Source organism: Rhagoletis zephyria, unplaced genomic scaffold (genome assembly GCF_001687245.7).
Source record: "Rhagoletis zephyria isolate East Lansing unplaced genomic scaffold, Rhagoletis_zephyria_1.1 Rzeph_scaffold_01104, whole genome shotgun sequence".
Taxonomy (NCBI): domain Eukaryota; kingdom Metazoa; phylum Arthropoda; class Insecta; order Diptera; family Tephritidae; genus Rhagoletis; species Rhagoletis zephyria.
In genome coordinates, this window is record NW_016158188.1 from 113,434 (window position 1) to 136,647 (window position 23,214).

Here is a 23,214-nt window from a genome sequence, read left to right on the forward strand (position 1 = left end):
TTTTGTTTTATACATTTTGCCATGAGAGGCGTATTTCAGGCGCTAGGTAGGCAATTTCACGATTTTAGGCAAATTTCTGAAATTTCAAGGCCGGAGTTGGGGTTGAAGATGCAGTCCGATCTCAAAACGAAAAATTGCATTGGAATCAGTAAGTACTAAGGCAACTTTTCCGCACTATTAGAAATCTCGAATCGAAAAAAGTCCGGAATCGACCCACCCTACTCTACACCCTACTGTACATCTAGACTATTTATATTTGAAGAATCGATGTTTCGCAAAATTAAATCGATGATAGCTCCATATATCGAATTAAAACATCGATGCTTTACCGATTTTTTCACATACCGTTAGTATAGTATGAAAATACAATGACCCGTAACTAACTAAAAATCTAAAATTCACTTTTTGTTTGATTATGCGACATTTCATTAAATTACATGCAATTACATGTGTCTCCACTTCGTTTTATGCAATGAAAAATTATAGTTAGTTGAGGCTTTTTTGCATTTCAGCGACGATTTGAGATACGACCTTTCCATACTACATATACCAACCATATGTACATATCTATCTAAATCAGTAATGGGCTTCGCCTAGCCCGTGAGCAGAGCTCTTCAAAGCTTTCTAAACATGTTTAATCTTCATACTTTGTACATAGACTGTAAAACATGAACAAAAATTAAGCACTTAAAGCTTTTAATTTTAATGTTAGTTAACATGAAATTTACGGTATTCTCTTAATGACAGTGGCGGCACTGTAAGCTACTTAAATGATTGCTGTTAAACTCCATGTGCCCTGCATTAGTTAGGCTAGTATTTACAACATGATCTGTCCTTGTTATTTTGCAGATCGACGAGATACTATTTAGCAAATAAATTGGCCGAAAGCAAAATTAGTTATTTAATTAAACCTAACAGCTGCTGCACTGTTAACTTTTGCTTATGATCGCCGTTCGAGCCCACCACTTAGTTACAAGTTAACATTTCATTAGCAAAATGATACTTCTCTCCGTTTGAAGATCGCTGCGGTAGCATTGGACAGGCTCTGTGGAGAAACTTGTTTTTGGCCTAACTGTATTCTAAGGCATCGGTGGTTCAGTGGTAGAATGCTCGCCTGCCACGCGGGCGGCCCGGGTTCGATTCCCGGCCGATGCAATTGTTTTTTTTTTCCTTTAATTCTTTTAAAAATTTAATTACTAAACAATTCATTTCTTCAAATAGAAAACTACTACGTGAAAACGAAAAAATATATGTTTAACAACTTTTCGAAAAAGAAAGTATGCTCAATTTTTTAGATACATACATATGTACATATACAGGTAAAAATTATTCAATCAAGAACTGGTTTTATGTTTAAAAAATCTTGGAGTTAATAGAAAAGGCATTTCGGCGAAACCAGAATCTGATAAGCACATTTAAGCAGAAAGCATTAAAATTATTCACACATACAAACACACCCCTTCGTAATTTTCAGCTTAGAGTATAAATATGTACTTGAATTAATTTAATTTAATGTTAGAGTATAGGGTTGCCAGCAGCATCGGTGGTTCAGTGGTAGAATGCTCGCCTGCCACGCGGGCGGCCCGGGTTCGATTCCCGGCCGATGCAAATGATGCTTTTTTCTTACTTAGTCCTACATATATATATATATATACATATATACTTATAAATAAGCATATGTATATTCGGCTGTTATTAGAAAAAAATTAAAACTTAGCTAATAATTTGGCGTTTGAACAATTCTACATAGTTCTCATTAACATACGTTTGCTATAAAAATATTATTAACACAGAAATGTGACGACTAGTATTTGTTACTATTTTTTTTTAGATTTCCCGCCATTTTGTATTGAGTTAGTTTTGTTTATGGCTTTCACAAAAGCCCACATACCTCGAAAATCACGATCAATAAGACGTAGTAGTCTTCATCTCATTATTTTCAAAGAAATATATTAATATCTAAATCAATTTCGCTATTAATTTTTGCTATCCCCCTCTCACGTACTGCCCTCAACAAAAATAATATTTTAACTTTTTATAGTAAAATTAAAACCGGGTTGCCAACAGCATCGGTGGTTCAGTGGTAGAATGCTCGCCTGCCACGCGGGCGGCCCGGGTTCGATTCCCGGCCGATGCAATATGCTATTTTATTAATTTTTATTCAATAATATTGTATAATAAAATAAATACCTCGAAAGGTTAAGTACATGCTAACCGTCTCATTCATAATTTAAAATAAGTTAACAAAAGTTTTACACAACTTCAAAGCATGCGCTTGGTTCCAAATGCCCAGCGGATACCTGGAATTTTTTTTGTAGTTTTTCATATTTTTTTTTCAATGTAAAGTTTATTCAAAATGTAGATAACATAACAGTTAGTAAAAATAAACACAGCTATTACAATGAAAAAAAGTTAGCTGCGTATAATAACACATAACAGGCTTATACAAATGTATGTCTTAACAAATATGTACATACTATTGTGATTATTATTCTTATTAATACGTTAGGAATACTCGCCCTGCGACCTATGAAGTTCTCTTGTGCTAAACCCCAATAACTCCAACCTAAGGCTATTTGCTTAACGCCGCTATGTCCGAATTTGGCATCCACTCAAAACTCATACGGCTGTGTAAAATGACGTTGAGCAATACCACCAACTCCGTCAGAATTGGGAAAGACCTATCCGAGCTATTTCCTACCAACGGGGTTTCAGACAGGGCGACTCCCTTTCATGTGACTTCTTTTATCTGATGTTGGAGAACTGAACCGCTCAAGAAAAATTTTTTATAAGAGCGTGCAATTGCTGGCGTACGCCGATGACATCGACATCATCGGTAAGAAGAACCGCGAAGTCTGTTCTGCCTTTTCCTGCTTCCTGCTTTATAACGATATAGACATAGTGCCGCGTATTAAATTTAAGCGGCTTGGCCACGTCGTTCGAATGGACCCCGACACTCCAGCTCTGAAAGTATTCAACTCGGAACCTGCTGGTGATAGCAGATGAAGAGGAAGGCCCCGTCTGCGTTTGAAAGACCAAGTGGAGAAGGACTTGGCTTCACTTGGCGTTTCCAATTGGCGTCGGTTGGCACAGAAGAGAAACGACTGGCGTGCTTTGGAGAACTCGGCCAAAATTGCTTAGGCGGTACTTAGACCGAACCAATTTAAAAATTCTAGCCAACCTTAGACTGTTTAGCAGAAAAACAGGTACTTTAGCTCATTAAACGCCAGCAATAGGCTTGTGGAAGTTTTTGATGTTTAAGAATACAAAATACATACAAATAAATTGCAAATTGTTTATGAAGCAAATATTTAATAAGTTTATGCTTGTAACTTACAGCGTTTGATAAATGCAATTTCCATTTTCAATGGCTTAATGACACTTCATTTCACGAGCGATAACAAATCATTTTACACTACGCCGTGTTATTAAAATTGTTTTTTTTAATTATAGTATGAGTGTAATGCGATGCGATAGGCAATCGCCACAGCGTATGACTTAAAGCCTGATTATGGCAACTTAACTTAACTTAACGGAACGTAGAACTTAGAGAATCAAAACGAAACAGATTTCGACATGGCATTAAGTTACGTTAAGTTTCGGCTGTTCAATATAAGCAACATCCATTTAACAGAATTTTTAAGTGAGAGCCGTAAGTTACATTAAGTTGCCATAATCAGACCATTACGAAATATCATTGCATTTCGCTTTCGCATCGCATTACAGAGTAGCTCTCCAGTACTTTAGTAAAGCAGACAAACTCACACGCAAGCGTTGTTATTGCGGTGCTGTGGTGCCTAAGCTTATAATTGTAAACAAATAAAACTAAAAATAATAAATATTTTTATTGTGTTAACGCAATCAAGATATGTAAGTACATACTTGTTGAATTAAAACAAGCTCAAATTTACAAATTTTTATTGGCACATCCATTTACTTTACAAAACATATCGTCACCTAAATGCAAAAAGACGTAGCTCATAAAAAATTCTAAATACACTTTTTGATTGATATGATGGATTTTATCGAATTGCAGCTCCCCACAACGGTTTATGAAAAAAAGAAAATATTACTCACGACTTTTTCCATTTCAGTGACGATTTGTAAATATTTTACAGCATAATCGCTTTAGTTTAACTGCCGATCGGTATCACTACAAAATATGCATTTCCTATTGGCTTAAACCCTAACTTTTTAAAAAGCGAACGTGAAGCCACATTCTGGAATACTACCGGTGCCGTAACTTCTAAGCCTTTAGCGGAAACCAATTTTGACATATGACGAACAGCAAGATTGCCAAAACCCATACGTTTGTGCGTATCCAACACTTGCAAGAGACCCAAAGCACCCATCGGCAAGCTGGAAGATAAAGATATTTATTATAATTATTTGACATATTCTAGGCATTTGCAATGTTTTCTTGTCCTTTCAAAAGCGGTTACGCACATCAAACACCAAGCCACTAAATTTCCAGCGTTATCAAACACTCCAACGCTATCATTGTAGGTAATTAGCAGCTCCACAAGTGCCACCGAACCTGGTTCGCGATGTGGCCAAAGGCTATTCACTAGCTCCGCATTTGTTTTCTCCAGGCGACGCAGGGTAAAACCTGCCGGTGTTCTAAGAAAATCACAAAAAAAGAGATAATTTTTCAATAATAGCTTTTTAACATATCTATTAGCGCTCTTACTCCACCACGAATTGTTCCGCTTTTGCTTTCTCGATGTGATGCCAGGCAACTCCATGTGGTTTGAAATTCTCTATTTTGAAACCCTTATCCACAAAATGTTGTTCCACAGTGGGCATCAAACGTTCATGATAGCCAAGTATCATATAAGGTTTATTGAGCTTCAGCGCACTGAGCGCAGTATAAAGCCTCTGCTGATCATCACTGAGTGTATTGATGAATACATAACTGATTGATACTGCATTGATCTAGAAGTTGTGAAAAAATTTTACAAAAAAAAATTAGACTGAGTCTCCAGGGTTTAAGCAACATTAGTGCCCTAAGTTTTTTCTATGCCAACATTTTACAAGTTAATCTAAGTTAAGTTCACTTACAATTCCCACATAAGTACCATCATTTCGCCATTCTCCGTTCAGTGAGAATATATTTATATCCACGTCCCTATTTTGCGCCTTCCATTCAATAAAGCATTGTATTGTGTTATAACCGCATGACAACTTTTTCTGCTCCTCATAACGATCTCGCAAATCGGGCCATTGAGATTGAGGAATCCCTACTAGAGAGTGATGCATTTTCAGTTCAGAGTACGCAAAGTGGTGCTGGAATGCGTTGAAAGCTTACATCAACGCTGAAATGGTAAGGGGAATAAATCCAACAGCTGGTTTTATGCATTTCTGCTTTCTTTTTAGTTGTTTCCTTCTTATCTCTTGAAGGTGGCGGGGAGGTTTTATTAAAGGTTCTCTCCAAACTCCACCATATTCGTTAGAGAATTTATTGGGATTACAAAATATATACATACACACATATGTATGTATGTATGTATGCTTCATCTTATTTGCCATGCAGCAAATAAAACTGGTTCAGAACTCGCGCCGAACTAGCCCGAAAAGGTACGGTACTGGCTCTTTATCTATACCAAATCAATGATTTCACCTGTCTATTTTAACATGGCGATGTCCTACGAAGTGTCAAGAGCAGTGTTGCCAACTCATATACAAACATATATGTACATATGGGGCATTCCAAACTGGACGGCAGTGACATTTTAACTGGCTTTTGTTTAAAATTTAAGTAATTTCTCTTTTACCAGTTTCAAACTGTTAACACCTGAAGTCAGATATCAGTTTAACACGAAACTATTTAATAACGTATATAACTTAGTTATATAATTTACACAGAAATTTTGATTTTCCCAAGAGTGACGGATGAGACAGCGACGACACCCCTCTTTCTGAATTCTCTGAGTTTATGGATTCGTTTCCAATTTAAGATAAAACTATATCTAAATATTTCGTGCATAGCGGCTTTCTCGAACGTAGTTAATATAATGATAAGGATCCATTTTATGCTTTGACGGCGTTACTATATTTGACAAAAAAAATAATTAACTAGTGACGGGTGGGGCAGCATTTTGTAATTTTTAGTAAAACATCCTTATTTAAACAATGGGAAGCTTACGTATTTGGAAGTTATGTAAAAGAAACACATTTTACTGTTAAGGGTACGGCATCCAATTCAATATTTCTGTAGCAAATAACAATAAATTTTCAAATCTTACAAACTGTCATTATATTCAAAATTTCTGCGGCAATGCTTAGAAGTTTTATTTTTTTTACTTATGTATAGTATATGTATATTTATTGCAGTTGTTGCGCTGGATATCGTGCTGGGCAGGCCAGTCTGACAGTACGAAGTCCAGAGCCGAAATTTGTTTATTGCGGATACCAAAATCTAGTATATTGCGCATCATTTGATTATATGGGCAAATCTAAAAAACAGGAATACTTTCGAAAAAAGTCTAATTTTTTAATTTGTGGGCACAGTTTTATTTTTTACAAGCTTTTTCTGAAATATTATTTTCTTATCAAATTTGGCCACATTTTATTGAATTTGGCTACTGGGCACTAGGTTGACCAGATGAGCTTTTCAAGCGGTTATTAGACATTCTTTTGAGCGTAGTATTACTTGAAAATAAGGATCATAATATAAATACATAATACATTCAATAAGTACCATTGTTTCAGTTTTACAAGTATAAATGTATCCCGCAGAAACTTCCAAACTTTATCTAAAAATCAAATGTTATTTTGCTATCTCAATTTATCTTATTTTATCAACTTTTTTGCTAGCCAAGGCATGGTAATTTGTGACAATTGTTAAAAAATATTTCAAACTATTGCTTAATAACAAACCTATTGTCAGCTGTTTTTCTAATTGCGATATGCATAACATGCTAATGGAAATGATATATTTTAATTTATTTTACAATCAAATGTGCTGTACAGTATCGATACGTTGCTTGAATCCAATGTCATTTACTAAATTTGCTATAACTTTTCTATTTTCAAATCGATTTGCAAAAAATTTGGATCTATATACTTTGAAATCAAATAAGCTTTAACATAGCATAAAAATAAGAACAAAAAGTTTGCAGCTTTTAGGTGTAATTCACAGTAGAATAACGATGCGACTTAAAATTGAGTCCGATTTCACTAATAAATTGGCAGATAACTCTTAAACTGATAATTTGATTGCAAAACATTGTATAGCAGGTTCGTAGGGATTTCAAAGACCTTTAATCTGGTGGAGATCTTTTTGCGGTGTGATAATCACAACGGGATATTTTTGGAAAAAATTGAAAATGCTGTTTTATTTTTTTTGAAGAAAAACGATAATTTCGCAAATTCTTAAAACCTATTCTACTTTTTTAATTTTCAACCTCATATTCAGATTGTGTGAGTTATTTTACATAGGAAATGACTATAAAATTCACGACTCTCAACTATTTTGTTAAAAAAAAATTTCCCAGAATGCATATGGTTTTCTAAATTTTCAAATGCAACGCGCAAGTACTTAGAGTTATCATATTCGAATAAAATTTTGCACAGCTTATTTTTAGACCAAAAGACATCTTTTGCCGCCCGGCAAACCAAATTTTATTTTTAACGAACGGTCAAGGGCACACCTATATTTTATATATGATTCTCTTCGTAATAGTTTAATAAATATTTAGATAAATATAGGTGTAATTCATTTTGATCAAGTGCTTCAAAAGTTAGACGAGGAATAAATATTTAGATCGCTGAAATAGAAAACAAAAGAATAAGTTGGGTTCAAAATAGATACGCTGTGCAAGTTGTAAATTTGAGCAAAGATTTGGAAAGTTGAACTCACTTAATTGGGACGTTCTAAATTCAATGGCATTCCCCGTTGTACCAGATTGGCTTCGGTTTTCGAGATAACGGTACTTGAAAATTTGATAAAATTTAACTATTTTATAAAAAACTCCCTCAGTTTGGAAGTTATTTTACTAAAATTTTGCACATGACTATTTTTTAATGTTTCCTTAGCTAATTCTGAAAATCGTCGAAATAGGTTAACTTTAACATATAGCTTCATACAACTGATTCTTTACTTCATTCTAAAGACAAAGTTAAGAATAAAAATAGTACTAAATTTCTTACCTGCTTAACTGGATGAGTTTTAACTAGCGTTGCCGTTTTGATACAATTGTATCATTTTTGATACTTTTTTTCTAAATTTTACGATATGAAACTTTGATACTTTTTTTGTTCATACATGTCTCATTTTGATACTTTTGGCTGACAGAAATGCAGTTTTGAATACTATGAATAATATTATTAGTTTAAAGGCAAACAATATTTTTCTTGTTATTTAAAGACTTGAAATTTTATATGTAGATATTTATAAGTTTGATTTGATAACTCTTATAAGGGAAATACAATTTCTTTGCACACGCCGCTACTATAGGGCCCCTAAACCTAGGGTTGCCAACATTTTCTAAGAAATCTTCAAAAAAATCTGAAAAAATATAGTACACTTCAAACATATATAGTATTTTTTTAAGAAAAAGTAAAAATGCTTTTTAAGTGTAAATCGTTTTTCTTTCTTATGCACTTCCTCTATAAAAAATATATTTCTTTGAAAGTATCATATGCTTATCGCAATCAATATTTAAATTAATATAAATCATTTTTTAATAGTGAGATAGTAGATTTATTTCTCTCATCTCACCATTTCACAATTTTAATAGAAAAACTCTTTCTGTGAATCCCGAAGTTGCAGGAATACAGAGCATAAGCGAAATAATTTTAAGTAAATTTGGTAAATCTTTCTAAGGGCCAAATTCACAGTGCGTAGTTAACTCAGAATATACTGAAAATCTGTAGTTAACTGCCGATTCTGAGTATTTTTAAAAATGCTGCCATTTTTGGTCTGTGGAACCTTTGTTGTAAGATATATTTCTTTTAATATTGTTATTTCAGTATAAATGTTATCCATTTTAAAGCATTTCTTTCTTGAAAATTACTGAAATATAATTATATTTATAACTGAAGAAATATAGTATTTTTGCATAAAATATTTTTTTTTAACAGTATATAGTACGCAGACCCAAAAAATAGTATAATACTATATATTATAGTACGGCTGGCAACCCTACCTAAACCACACAAAAACATTGCGCAATATCGGGCTTTCGTCGGTCGTTTTTGTGGTGTATGGGGTTGTTTGTACTATATTGCACAGTTATTGCGCTAAAATCAAAATCATTTTGATATTTGCTCATGCTTGCTGCTCAATTTTTTAGTCTAGTTTTGATTTTGGTGTCCAAATCGTGCTGTAAAATATGGTTAAGAGCGTAGAAAAAATTGCAATTTTTTTTTAATATTGACTTGCACAAGTCTCGGGTAGTTTTATCGGAAAACGTTGTTCCATAACAGTTATTATATGAGAAATATTTTGTATTTGGCCGATAAGGGTTATAACCCAGGAGAAATATGTTTTCCGTCGCCAATAAGAGTTATTTCCAAACATTTATTTTTTACGTTGCTTGATAACAGTTATTTCCCAATTAATCATATCTCTAAAATTTCAAAGTCATTTGAAAAAAAATCCTGACGTCCCACAGTGGTTCAGAGCTCACATCTAGCACGACAAAATTCATATCTCCTGCGAACCATGGCGGATTATTCCCAAATTTTAACATACTAATCTACTTTAGAAGGAGCACATTTGAAGCTAAGTCTTGCTTCGATGCCTCTAGCGGTACCGGAGTTATAGCCTAAACTATGGTCAAAGAAATTATAAAAAATATGACAATATCAGTGTCAAATGAAAGGTAATCTGACGTGTTTTAATCCATACATATTTTCGGGTTACCACCCAGTCAAAATTTTAAAGTTATGTTATGTTATGTTTAATAATATTTCCGAGAGAATAATTGGCCCTTAATGAATGTATTTTTATGTTTTTTTAACCATACATGAACTTCCAAGTATTAAGCACATTTTTACGTTTTTCCAACGGCCACATAAAAACAGTGAAGTTTGTTTTTTCATAATATTGTTTTTATTTCGTTGAAACTCTGTTCTCTTTTCAAAAAAGATATTTTTAATTTTTAAACATATAGCAACCTATTTTCTACATTTAAGTTTATAGTTTAGTATGAAAATAAGTGTCCCCAACTTCATATATTTTTGTGGATCGAAGACTTTAAAAACCACAACCATAAATTCTGTTGGGCTACTAAGAGAGTAGCTCAAGCAGAAAAATAAAAGTTCTTTATATTAATATGGGAACATAGAAGTAAAAACAGTTCAGGGGACTATTTTATAATACGACGAAATCTGAAGTTCATAAAAGAAATGTACAGAGTTTAAGAAGAGACCTGGAGTCAGTAGCGATACTGGTTTGTCCTATCAATTTCATTAAGTAATTCAGCGTGTGGTGCTTCCAGCAGATTCATCGCATCTGGCTCCAGTTTTTTTCTTTTTACTGCGATTTCTTTGTAAACTTAATTCAGATATTATGGGATCTGATGATAGCAAAAAATAGTTTAAAATATCAATATTAGTATGCTTTGCGTTATCTTTTCTACTTCTGTGTTCTCTTATGAATTTAAAGTCCTTATTTTTTGCTTCTTGTGCTTCCTCTCCTAGCTGACCAATAGGTAGAATTGCATGCTTTGTAACCTCTGATCCGTGGATAAGAACTTTGTGAACACTTGTCGGCATAGCATGCAATTCTACCTATTGGTCAGCTAGGAGAGGAAGCACAAGAAGCAAAAAATAAGGACTTTAAATTCATAAGAGAACACAGAAGTAGAAAAGATAGTGCAAAGCATACTAATGTTGATATTTTAAACTATTTTTTGCTATCATCATATCCTATATATATATATATATATGTGTACCTAATACAAACTTCTGTACAAGTCGTTAGAGCAGTCGAAAATACATACATATATTATCATAATAATGTAAACCATCCAAAATGTATGTAGTTACATTTGCATGAAAATTTGGCCAACTAACTTATGACAAACCGATAGTTGTATAAAGAGGGGCACAGAGGAGGGCTTGTTTTTTCTTTATCTCGATACAATAAGATTGGAACTACAAAATAGTCATATTTTCAAAACTTGCAATCGCTTGCATTTTTTTTAAATCTTCGGTGAAAATGTTTTTTTAATAAATAAAATATTTATTTTTAAACAAGACGTAACTTAAAGTAAATTATCTTTAATTACCCTTTTCGCTTGAAAAACAAATAAAAGCAAATAAGGGTAGCTGAAAGTAAATGAGATTATAAACTCCAAGAAATTCACGTTTGATCAAAGGACTTTATTTTATCGAAAATTTTTAAAAAATAATTTTCTTACTTTGGTAACGTTATACGTTAAAAGTACCCATCATTTTAGGATAATTTTCTTCTTTTGTCATGACTCACATATTTTACTGTAAATATGCCTGGTGGTGTATTGTTTTTGCTTAAGTCAGAAATTTGATTTAAGTCGCACTAAAATTGAATTCTGAACCAAAGTGCGTCGGAGCGAAAAACTAAAAACGAAGTTTTACAATATTTGGCCCATAGTTTCGTGGGTATATCGATTCCTTCGTTGTTTTGAATTTTTTTTTGTTTTTTTTATGCTTTTAATATATAAAAATTATATGTATGTACATTAGACTGCATCACCAAAAAAAGTTGCGGATTTTTCCGCCGGGATTACAAAATTTATTATATTTTCAGACGTCCACCAAAACATTTCGGAAAAATACTAAGATTTAAGCGAGATGGACCAATTTGAAAATACCTCCAAAAATGAAGTTTTTTTTTGAATAAAAATAGTTTCTTAAATAACGTTTTGAGAAAAGTTCCCTCAGATGACAAAACAGATTAAGCTTAAAAAATCTGCATAAAAATATTTTAAAATCTTTTCAACGGAATCGTAATAATGAGATTTTTGATGCTGTTTTTTTTACTTTTTTCAAAGATTGATTTACGAAAAACTTAAATTACTGGGCCAAAACTATTCTGACTTAGACTTATGGGATCTCGGTAGAAAGGTATTTTTCCACTCTTTTATTTGTGTGCAAAAAAAAGTCATTCGTGTTCCAATTTTTTTTTTTTTCAAATACCAACACATCTTAATTCAACTTAGAATGATGTTCGTTCATCCTACCTTTCTCTTTCATCCTTTGAATGAGCTTATTAGCAAAGAAATAAAAAGGGTGAGAAAATACCTTTCCATTGATACCCCACAAATCCAAATCGGAAGAGTTTAAGTTCAGTTGTTCAAGTTTTTCTTATATCAATCTTTGAAAAAAGTTAAAAAACAGCATAAAAAATCTCATTATTACGATTCCGTAAAATTTCTTTTTTCTTTTTTTTTAATATTTTTATATAAATTTTTTAAGCTTAAACCGTTTTGTCATTTAGGGGGATTTTTTCAAAAAACATCTTTAAGAAACTATTTTTATTCATAAAAAACTCCATTTTTGGAGGTATTTTCAAATCGGTCAAGCTCACTTAAATCTTAATATTTTTCGGAAATATTTTGGTGGACGTCTTAAAATATAATAGATTTTATAATTCCAATGGAAAACTAGTACCGTTTTTTTTTTTGTATGGGGAGTGATGCAGTCTAATGTACGTACAAATATGTTAATACCATTTTTAATATTAAAAAACATGAAAAAGGGGTTTCTATAGAAGTTACTTCATCCCCGCTTAATAGTCTTGGAGATTGGTAGATATGATAAAAGTTTTCAGTTAATAATAAATAAATAACAATACGCACGTACATAACGTACATATGTACTATTTATGAATGCAAATACATCTCTGGAATATTATGGACGCTACTCTTCGTTATCTTAACTCAATAAATCTTCAGTTTTTTGTTCTTAGCGTTGACACGCTTTGTAAGTAAATGCATGCATAGTACATATGCACATAAAATAACGATAGTGATTATCATGAGTAGGACCGAATAAAATAAGAACAAAAAACCCATTGAAAAATTACAATGGACATACAAGTGTTGCTTGATATTTTCAAATAATAGAGATCTGCGCTGATCGTTTTAATTTTTTTTAATATTCGTTATTCGCCATTTGAGATAAATTATTTTTAGTCTATTCAATAACACCAATGCCTTCCCGTAGAGACGAACCATTGGTTTAAAACTTTTGTATCTAAATATCCATTTTTTGTACCCATATATCCATATTTTGTGTAAACTTTTGGAATTATATTACCTATATTTTATGGTCCTTTGGAAAAAATCCTGACAAGGGTTTATAGTACTACCGCGTTATATCCTCTTATATATAAATAGGCAATCATGTTTACTTTACACCCCTTTTATGGCTAAACTATACTTCTAAGGTACAAACAATTACATATCATTAGAAAGGTTGTCTGATGCTGATGTGCAGACAAATTTTAAACCTAAAAAATCAGTTCAAATGTGTTGTGTTATTTTGTATTGTGTTGTGTTGTGTTGTGTTGTGTTGTGTTGTGTTGTGTTGTGTTGTATTATGTTATGTTATGTTATTCTGTTATTTTTTTTCAACGCATTTCCCCTAAATTCACTTCAATCAACTCAATTAAACTCAGCTCGGCTCAGCTCAGCCCACCGAAACTACCCTTAATTTAAAAGGTTGAACTTCAACCGCTGGGCGAATACTAGTAGAAATAAAATGAGAAAGTTAACAAAACTCGCGAACTACAGAAAGATTATTCTGATAACTTTGACTGCAAGTCGGCACGGATTTCCGTGGTCCAAATTGCATAAAATAGTACTCGGATAATTTTTAAGACAAAACCAATAAAATGAGAGTTATGCGTTAAAAAAAAACAAATTTGGTTTTTTGGGACAGTCTAATTACATACACTTCCACATTTTCAAAATCAAATTAAATTAACGATACCAATTCTAACCTTTATGTAATGACATATCTCCAGAAAAAAAATTACTTTTGACAGTTTTTGCACCAACAGCTTAAAATTGTTGATATTGGCGCATACTGGGATCGTGAAAACCGTATGAAAACGTTTTTCCATTTTTTTGTCGTGCTGATCTTGTTCGTTTTGGGAACAAAAATCAAAATCGGTGTTCCGAAAAAATTGCGAAAGTTGAATCTATTTTTTATTGAGCGGCTGCTCCATCCGAGTAATATAAAAACTCTTTTTTTTTTCTTACATACACTGAGGGAAATAATGCATAGCATCGTTTAAAAATGTTCGTATTTAAAAATAATATTTTCATACAAAAATTTATTACGCACGTATTTGACTGTTCATATCTTATGGCGTTTTCGTGTCTACAAAAAATGTTGCCTTCTCATAGCCCTTTCCTTACTAGTTGTGCGAAGAAGGCAATAAGAAGGCAACATTTTTTGGTGGAAAAGAAAACGCCATTAGTATGTACATTAGAGTGGTCCAAAAAAATAAAGTCGGAGTTTTAATGCCGGCACACCCTAGGATTGATCTATATCGAAAAAAATATACCCATATTTTTTTATTTTGAAATCAAAAAATATTTAGGGAGTGCTCAAAGCGCTCAAAGTTTTCCATGTATTTTATATGAAAAAAAAACATTTTTCGTAGAAATGGTATAAAACTCTTAAAAATCAATATTTTTTAATCGGAAAACTGTGGTTCTCTTCAGGAGACTTCCAGTATTAATATCCAATTGTTTATTTAACTATTTTTTATGATTAAAGATTTTTCCATTGCATTTTCTAGGGGTTTTGGAGGACCTATAAAATATAGTTACTATGAAAAAATGGTTAAAAAGACAATTGCATATTATTACTGGGAATCTCCTGAAGATAAGAAAAGTTTTCCGATCGAAAACTGTTGATTTTCAAGAATTCTACACTATTTCTACGAAAAGTTGTTTTTCCGCCATATAAAATACATCGAAAACTTTGAGCGCTTGAGCACTCCCTATTTTTTTTCAAAATAAAAAAATAGGGGTATATTTTTTTCGATATAGAACAATCCTAGGGGGTGCCGCCATTAAAAATCCGACCTTATTTTTTTTCCATCCTTTTTTGGACCACTTTAATGTACATATGTATATGTAAGTGTACATGCGCATCTCCAGCATGCAGAGCGGTGACATCACACACAAACATACATAGTACATCCCCGCAGAAAAAAAAATATCAATTGATAAAAACTAACCCACTTGAAGTTAGCATTTTTGCGGGATTTCTATAAAATATATAACTTCTAGTTAGCTACAAAAAGCTAGCTTGAAACTAGTTAACAAGTAATGCAGGAGATTATGTATTTTCTTTAAACGCCTTTCTGTTTAAATATCCTGCACTTCGCAAATACTTTTGCGAATTGAAGACAAATAAAAGGAAGCTCGAAATTTCATATTATCATTTTTTGAAGTTACGTCTGACGGAGTTCGAATATGGTACCACGTACAGCAGAATATGTAAATAAATATGAAATGTATTAAGATAAACAAATAAATAAAAATAAAAAATATATTTTGTTTTTCCTATTGATATTTTATGTTCAAAAGTAGTTAGTTACAAGTTAGTTACATCAAATGCAGAGGTAACCACCCTTGCCTTGAAGTCCGTGCACTGGTGACAAGAAGAGAATTAATTAAAAACTTAATATACACAAATATTTTTGATTTTTATAACTTTTTATTTCTTGCTTTTATTATGCAAGTCGAGAATAATTAAAATTTTTACTTTTTAACCTGCCAAGCGGGGGCTCGAAAGACTATAAAAAAATGTTTTTATGTGATTCTGCCATTACTAAAATGGACCTTAATTTTTAATATGAAATATATATATCTCCCAAACTCCCAAAATTTTAATTTTAACTACCACCACGCGCAAACAATTCAGAAAAAACTAAAAGAATTGGGTTTTCAGGCCCCAAGTTAACAACAAGAGCATGGTGTGATAAGGGTTAAGGTAATAAATCAAATTAATTTTCTCAACTTAATCCCAACTGTTTTGATGAAAATCTAAACATAACTAAAAACGCAACTTGTATAATAGTTACAACCTTTCTGGCTTTAATCCAAGTGACATCTTCGTTCATGAGAGACAATACACATCTTATCTATGCATGTATTTTGTTTACTATACTTCATCTAATAGCATTGACACATTAAGTTAAACTTTTGGCAAATAAAATTCATCTTTTGGCAAATAAATTTAGTCTTTTGGCAAATAAATTTAATTTTTTGACAAATAAAATTAATCTTTTGGCAAATAAATTTAATCTTTTGGCAAATAAATTTAACCTTTTGGCAAATAAAATTAATCTTTTGGCAAATAAATTTAATCTTTTGGCAAATAAAATTAAACTCTACTATAGTACTAAACAGTGTTTGAAAAAGTAAAAAATACACTAAAAAACTGCTGTTGCTGTGCTAGGAAAGCATTTTTTTTTAACTTTTGACGCTTAGCTTTACTGCGCCAATATCAAGAGTTAACCTCCAGGATAGCTGAAAAGTGTTTTTCTGTTCTGTTGATTTGACTGCTCACTTTCAAACAGTTCTGTCACAGCATGGTCTCAAATATTCGTAAAACTATCTGGCGCATTTTATTTCAACCAAACCACGCATTATGGCCAAATGGGATAAACAACCATCTAAAATGCTACAAATCTTGAACACCCTTAATATATTTTCAAGCGAAGGTACAAAAAAAAAATTATTTATGTGCATACGCACATATGTACATTGGGGTGCTCATCGAAAATGTTTTTTTTTGGAAATTTCAAGACCCTACCCTCTAATTTTATTCGTTTTTATGAGAAATATTATTGCCTATTTTTATAGATATTTTAAAGGTCATTTAGGAGTCGCTACCTGTCGATTTAGGTTAAAAAATACGGTTTTGTAGATTTATGAGTTTTTGAATGACTATTTTTGACTCGATTTCAAAGATCGAATGTCATCTGAGAAGAGGATATATAGGCCTTTGAAATGGTATTTAATAATCTATTTTCGGACTTGGCTTGTTGGGATTTTTTATGGCGTAAAATAAAAAAAAAACCCATATTTCAAAATATGTAGTACTGTCTAAAATTAAATCTATTTTCAAATAAACTGATACCTCATTAATTGCAATCGCAATCCGACTAAACCGAATCCCCCTAAATTTATTTGCCAAAAGATTAATTTTATTTGCCAAAAGTTTAACTTAATGTGTCAATGCTATATATCAACAAATAAGTTCTTAATCTATGTACATATGTATGTACATTAGAGTGGTTAAAAAAAACTCTTTTTGGAAATTAATAAACGCTACGTCAAAATATTGTTATTTGTGATAAAAAAAGACATGCATTTTTATTAAAAAACAAAGCTTTTGTCGAGGTCGTGCCTGTTAGTTTTTTTATAAAAACTCTAATGTTCTAAATTTTTTTATTTTCGTGATATGTTAATGTGCAGCTAAAAATTTTGTTTATGTGCAATTACTATGGAATTATTGGTGAATATTCCCTTAATTAGTTGGGGTCATAATTTTTTTTTAATGTGTATCTTTTTTTTTTAATTGATCACCATATTGGATCCACCATTTTGAATTTTGAAAATTTGACTTCGGATTCGCAATCAGCGAGCTCAAAACCTCCCCTGTGTCGCGTCTCAAACAAATCCAATCATCATATTTTTTTTTAATTTATCTTCATAGTGGATTCGTAATTAGCAACCCCTGGAAACCCCTGGTAACGAGTTCCAAACCATGACAGTGCGTAAAACGTTTTAATTTTAGCATTCTATTTTCGAAAGCATATTTTCGGGTACTAGGCCCATTCGAATTTTTTTTTTTTCAAAATAAATAACACAATCCTCTTTTTTTAACACAAATAAAAATATTTTGAGGTAGCGTTATGAATTAAAAAAATTTAATTTTTGAACCACTCTAAAGTCGAGGCCACGCAATGAGCGGCAAGCGGCTGAGCGGCATTTTTGTAATGCCGCTCAGAGCATGGCCACTTCAATAGTATTTCATATGTTTTAATTAAGCCGCTCAGCCACTCGCCGCTTTGCCGCTCGCTGCGTGGCCTCGGCCTAATGTGCATCCATATTTCATTCAAAACTGCTTCTACGCCCTCATTTACAAACTTTGACACACATGTATGAATGTATGAACAAAAATATAAGTACATTCACATTAAATACTGAAAAAAAACTAAGTCCGCTCTGGTACTGGCGTCCAATAAACGTTATCAATTGGCTTAAAACCCAACTTCTCGAACATGGAACGTGACGCCGCATTCTCAAATATGACAGGGGCGGTAACTTCAAGCCCTTTCGACGCAATCAATTTGGATATTTCGCTAACAACCAAACTGCCTAGCCCCAAACGTTTATGGGTATCGACTACTTGCACTAAACCCAAAGCACCAATTGGTAATCTGCAAAATTAATAGAAAGTTCAGATATCATATTCAACTAATATTTCTTCATCCTTCCAAACCTCAAAGACCAGGCAACTAAATTGCCTGCGCTATCGAAAACTCCAACGCTGTCATTGTAAGCAATCATGCGTTCCACAAAAATTACTGTACCAGGCCCCCGATGTGGCCAAACACTGTTCACTTGTTCGGCATGTTTCGTTTCTAAGCGACGTAAAGTGAAACCTTCAGGTACACTAAAATTAACATCAATTGAATATGAGAAGTTTTAAAGTTTTTAGCAGCCATCTTCTTACTGCACAGGCAGTTGTTTTGCCTTCTCCATGTCGATATGATACCAGGCAGTGCCGTCTGCAAGAAAATTCTCCTTTTTCAAACCTTCAGCTAAAACGAATTTTTCCACAGTGGGTATCAGCCGTTCGGGATAGGCAAATATATTCAGATTCCCTTTGTTATTCAGCATCTTAAGCGCAGTTAGCAAACGTTCCTGATTTTCGCTTAGTGTATTGATGAAAACTTGGTTGTATGGCTTTGTGTGCTATAGCGAAAATATTTAAGTATTAGTTAGCTTGATACGATGTCACTTCATATTTGAAATTGCAATAGACATTTAAATTAAAACGAGATTTTATCTCTTTGTTCAATTATTAAGTTTTGTAACTGCTCAAACAACATACATACATACATACACACGCATATGTACTTACAATGGCTACATAAGTACCGTCCCTTCGCCAGTCTCCATCCAAGGAATGTATTTTAATATCGAGCTCTTCATTTTGCGTCTTCCATTCAATTAAACACTGAATTGTATTATAAGCGCAAGTAAATTTCTTTTGTCCCTCGTAAAGATCACGCAACTCAGGCCATTCCGTTTGAGGAATTTCCACTAAAGCATGCAACATGATACCCGTCTAGTGCAGTGCTAACGCGCAGCGAGTTCAAGCAAAACTATCAATGCAATGTTTCGGCCTTTCAGAGAGACCTCTCAAATTGTTTATAAGTATGTACATTAGGGTGGTCAAAAATGCACGGGAGAGAGTAAAGTTGGAACTGAGCTACATACATGTTAGTTTGCCACTGCGTTTTCCTGTTTTATTTATAACTAAATGCAATGAACAAACTGCATAATGTTGTAGCGCAATGCATACCCTCTTGAATCACTGATAATTATTACGATTATAAACGTAAAAAGATGATTGTTTTCTTGTGAATGTGTAAATACTTGAATGTAGATGTAAACAAAATGTATGTATGCACGCGGAGAGAATTTTTTTTTTCTTAAGCCAAAGCAGAAACCAAAAAATCGAGACTGGTTTTTGAACTAAAAAATATATTCTTCTAATCAAGAAAATATGTAAGTATTTGTTTGTTTATTTTCAAAATAAACAATAAAATATTTTCTTGATTTAGTCTTGTTTAAGACTAAATTAACTAAAAAAGCATTTGTTTAAATTAAGAAAAATTTTCTATCTCAACGCCTGATTCTGTGCACTTGATAAATTAAAATTTTTTATAACTTTTAAATTTTTACTTATTTATCAAGAATTTATCTTAATAAATTATCAAGATTGAAAATGCTAATGACAAGCGTTTACAAGTTTAAATTTTATGTGAAAATTATAAATTTTGTATATTCAAAAATTTATTTACATACATATATTATGCAAATACTGCATGTGCCGGCAACGAAAACAGCTGATACCATTAGGTCGCCTTTACAATTTGGGTGACCATATTTAGAAAAAACTAAGCCATATTTAGAAATGAGGAAATGATAACAAGTATAAATGTAAAACAAAGAGAGATTATTATAATTTATAATTAAGATTTAATGAATCCACAACTATATTTTTCAAACAACAAAAATATTTCGTGTTTATGTGGTTTTCTTCTAGAAATTTGAAAGCAAATAAGAAATACGGCCACCTTTGGCACGTACACCTGTCACCGCCCAGCAGGGAGATAGAAATAAATACATCGCGTTAAACGACGCCGAACGAGCTTCGCATTTCGCTTTGGCTGTGCTCAATTTCATATGCCGGCGGGTGTTCTAATTTTGACTGCGGGAATTTCGCTGTGGTGAGTTCGCCGTTCGCCGGCTTTGTATTTCAGCTATAATGTCGATGTTCCTACCTACTCGGCTACAGCAGTCAAAAGCTTTTTTGCTATTAAATTTATATATTTCATATGTGACAATGAAATCAGTTCACCTCATGTTGAAGGCGTAGATCTTTTTGAACCGTCTTCCAGGTTATCAGTTCGTCGGAATATTTTTTTTTTTTGTTATGTATGTTACCGCATAACTTTGGGCCACGTCAACCGATTTCGATAATTCATTTTGCATTAATAGTATCTCAGAGGTGGTCCCATACTAATCTTGTTTAGATCCGATCATGAAATATATATCGTCGCTGCGCCAGCAAAAACAGTTATGTGATTTTTTATTGCATATTTTATTAACACTATCTATTGCCCCCATTACTGCATTTGCCGTTCTCTTATATATAAGATATATATATCTTTTGGTTTAGAACTGACAAAAAACAACTATGTGCCCGCAGTACTAGAAATACATACTGAGAAATATAACTGTTGCTGATCGCAGGCGAATCTGATGAGTGTGCTTTGATTTCGATGTAAAAAATAATTATAAACCAACTAAATACATAGATACATACACATGTATGCACATACCACTTACACTACATAGATTCTACTATTTAATTTGATCGCTTGCAATTGGAATTCAACAATTAACAAAGGTGAAAAGTATGGAGGTAGACAGCGTCCACTCTACATTAGAAAATTTACTCAATCCACCGATATATTCACTAATGGACTACATAAGTCGTACGCGAAAGGCGAGGTCATCACATCCTTATATTGTTAATTATTTAGAGCAGGGGTTCCCAAACTTTATTTACCGCGGCACCCTTGTTGTGCTAAAAAAAAATCGCCGCACCCGTGCTCTTCAAATGTCTTCCAAAACAAGAAAACACAATGCAAACTTCATGCTCCTTTAGCTTAAAAACGAGGACTGAAATTGTTTTGATGATTTCATTATTTCATTTAAGATTATTGGGAGCTTTCACAATTTTACCCTGAAATCATTTGACGCTGACTTCACAAACCGGAGAAGGTTATCAATTCGTCGGAATATTTTTTAGTAACAGTTATTTTTTTTATGTATGTTACCGCATAACTTTGGACCACGTTAACCGATTTCGATAATTCTTTTTTTAGAGGAAAAGTGGTTACCTTACAGGCGGCTGCATTCTAATTTGGTTTAAATCCGGTCATTGGATCATGAAGAGATATCCGATAACCCTTAATTTGTATATGAGAATTGAAGCCGGTTTTCTTTTTTGCTTAAAAATTATTTGTTTATGTCAGCATTAGTTGAAAATACAGTCTCATACAGAAATGTAAAAGTCACCAGTATTTGGAATGCAATCTTGCCAACAGCAGTGTTTTCTGCATACACTTGCATCCAGAACTCTCCCTTCGTAGTATTTAATATTCAAAGTGCTGTCGTCACTGATGTCCAGAAGGTTTTCAAAAGCTTAATTTTTTATCCCAGTAGGTTTACTTTTCGGGTCACATGAAAACGGGTTTGTTATCCAGCTGTAGACATCCAAAGAGTCAATGTTGGGAAAATATTCGACAATGGTTTTTTCTAAACCTTCCAAGTAAACGCTGGTAATGCGCGTTAAAGCTAAGAAAATAACTTTTACAGCCAATTTCACGAAAGCAATTTAAGTCAAAAATTATTTAAATTTTATATGGAAATTGACAGAAAATAATAGGGGTATTCTCTGAGTCTTGCAAAGCCCTTGCATGGTGCACAGATTGCACGGTTAAAACCGGTTTTCGTATGGGACAGCTTTGCAAACCGTGCAATCTGTGCACCATGCAAGGGCTTTGCAAGACTCAGAGAATACCCCTAATAAATCATTTTCCATTTAAATTGGTGGGGAAACCGGCTGTTATCAATTTTCTTGGAGTTAACTTCGAAATTACATACGTTTCTCTAACTTACTTTGTTTACGTATGGGGTTTTCATGCAAATTGCTAGAAATTCTAAAATATGCACGTCACCAATAAAAAAAATTTCGACGTGCTTGAAAAAAAACAAAAGATGCACTTTAATTTCGCAGGCCTCTGTTATCTTCGCAGCCTTATCCAAAACGGGTTTTAAATCTAGTGACGGCATATATATATATACCAGAGACCGTACCGGTTATGCATTTTATAATAAAAGTAAAAAAATTTAAGTTATTTTTTGACTTTTATTATTTTGAGCAAATAATACCGGTTACTTCTGCTTTTTATTTTTTTAAGGCAAAAATAAAAGTTAAAATTTGCCTTTTATTTTTTTGAGCAGAAAATAACCGGTAATTGTTGACTTTTATTTTTTCAGGCAAAAACAAAAGTCAAAGTTAAAAATCAAGTATTCCAGAGCTGTGTATATAGGAATGCGATAGTTTTGAGGCTCCTACATGGATTTTAATAACCCCTATACCCAAATACCAGGGTTAGTTCAAATCTATATACATATGATGCTTTCCATTTCCAGACAACCGGTCAGGTACGAGCATGATTTTTAATTTCGACCAAACTCAAATACATTGTTTGTTGGTCCAAATAATGAGACACGTATTTTTTCTTTTGGCTCGGAAAAATTTCTCGGCCGAATTAAACGCGATTTTGTTTTTCAGGCAAAAATCAACTTTTCGAATTGACAGTGAGAATGTTTTTTTAAAATGCCCATAACTTTGTCAAAATTTAATAGATTCCAACAATGTTTTTAC

General features: G+C 32.7%; 2 protein-coding genes and 3 non-coding genes across 5 annotated transcripts; 3 read left to right on the forward strand and 2 right to left on the reverse strand.

Moving 5' to 3' along the window:
* Positions 1-1,084: 1,084 nt before the first annotated feature.
* TRNAG-GCC (transfer RNA glycine (anticodon GCC)) lies at positions 1,085-1,155 on the forward strand. The gene has a single exon. It is a non-coding gene; the product is annotated as a tRNA-Gly (tRNA).
* Positions 1,156-1,537: 382 nt separating this feature from the next.
* TRNAG-GCC (transfer RNA glycine (anticodon GCC)) lies at positions 1,538-1,608 on the forward strand. Its single transcript has one exon. It is a non-coding gene; the product is annotated as a tRNA-Gly (tRNA).
* A 458-nt stretch (positions 1,609-2,066) lies between these two features.
* On the forward strand, positions 2,067-2,137 carry TRNAG-GCC (transfer RNA glycine (anticodon GCC)). The gene has a single exon. It is a non-coding gene; the product is annotated as a tRNA-Gly (tRNA).
* A 1,950-nt stretch (positions 2,138-4,087) lies between these two features.
* LOC108362789 (uncharacterized) lies at positions 4,088-5,565 on the reverse strand. The gene is made up of 4 exons (XM_017615933.1): positions 5,062-5,565; positions 4,691-4,935; positions 4,447-4,620; positions 4,088-4,359 (listed from the first exon to the last, which is right to left on the reverse strand). The coding sequence occupies exons 1-4, from the start codon at positions 5,257-5,259 to the stop codon at positions 4,134-4,136; spliced, it is 843 nt and encodes a 280-aa protein (XP_017471422.1). The 5' UTR covers positions 5,260-5,565; the 3' UTR covers positions 4,088-4,133.
* A 12,538-nt stretch (positions 5,566-18,103) lies between these two features.
* LOC108362790 (uncharacterized) lies at positions 18,104-19,391 on the reverse strand. The gene is made up of 4 exons (XM_017615934.1): positions 19,108-19,391; positions 18,697-18,938; positions 18,463-18,636; positions 18,104-18,400 (listed from the first exon to the last, which is right to left on the reverse strand). The coding sequence occupies exons 1-4, from the start codon at positions 19,303-19,305 to the stop codon at positions 18,175-18,177; spliced, it is 840 nt and encodes a 279-aa protein (XP_017471423.1). The 5' UTR covers positions 19,306-19,391; the 3' UTR covers positions 18,104-18,174.
* Positions 19,392-23,214: the final 3,823 nt, after the last annotated feature.

Coding starts and splice junctions, on each gene's coding strand:
- LOC108362789 (XM_017615933.1), bottom strand. CDS start 5,259: ATGCATCACTCTCTAGTAGGGATTCCTCAATCTCAATGGCCCGATTTG. Junction 4,936..5,061: donor ATGGTACTTATGTGGGAATT/GTAAGTGAACTT, acceptor CACAACTTCTAG/ATCAATGCAGTATCAATCAG. Junction 4,621..4,690: donor GCGGAACAATTCGTGGTGGA/GTAAGAGCGCTA, acceptor TGATTTTCTTAG/AACACCGGCAGGTTTTACCC.
- LOC108362790 (XM_017615934.1), bottom strand. CDS start 19,305: ATGTTGCATGCTTTAGTGGAAATTCCTCAAACGGAATGGCCTGAGTTG. Junction 18,939..19,107: donor ACGGTACTTATGTAGCCATT/GTAAGTACATAT, acceptor TTTTCGCTATAG/CACACAAAGCCATACAACCA. Junction 18,401..18,462: donor TTAGTTGCCTGGTCTTTGAG/GTTTGGAAGGAT, acceptor TTAATTTTGCAG/ATTACCAATTGGTGCTTTGG.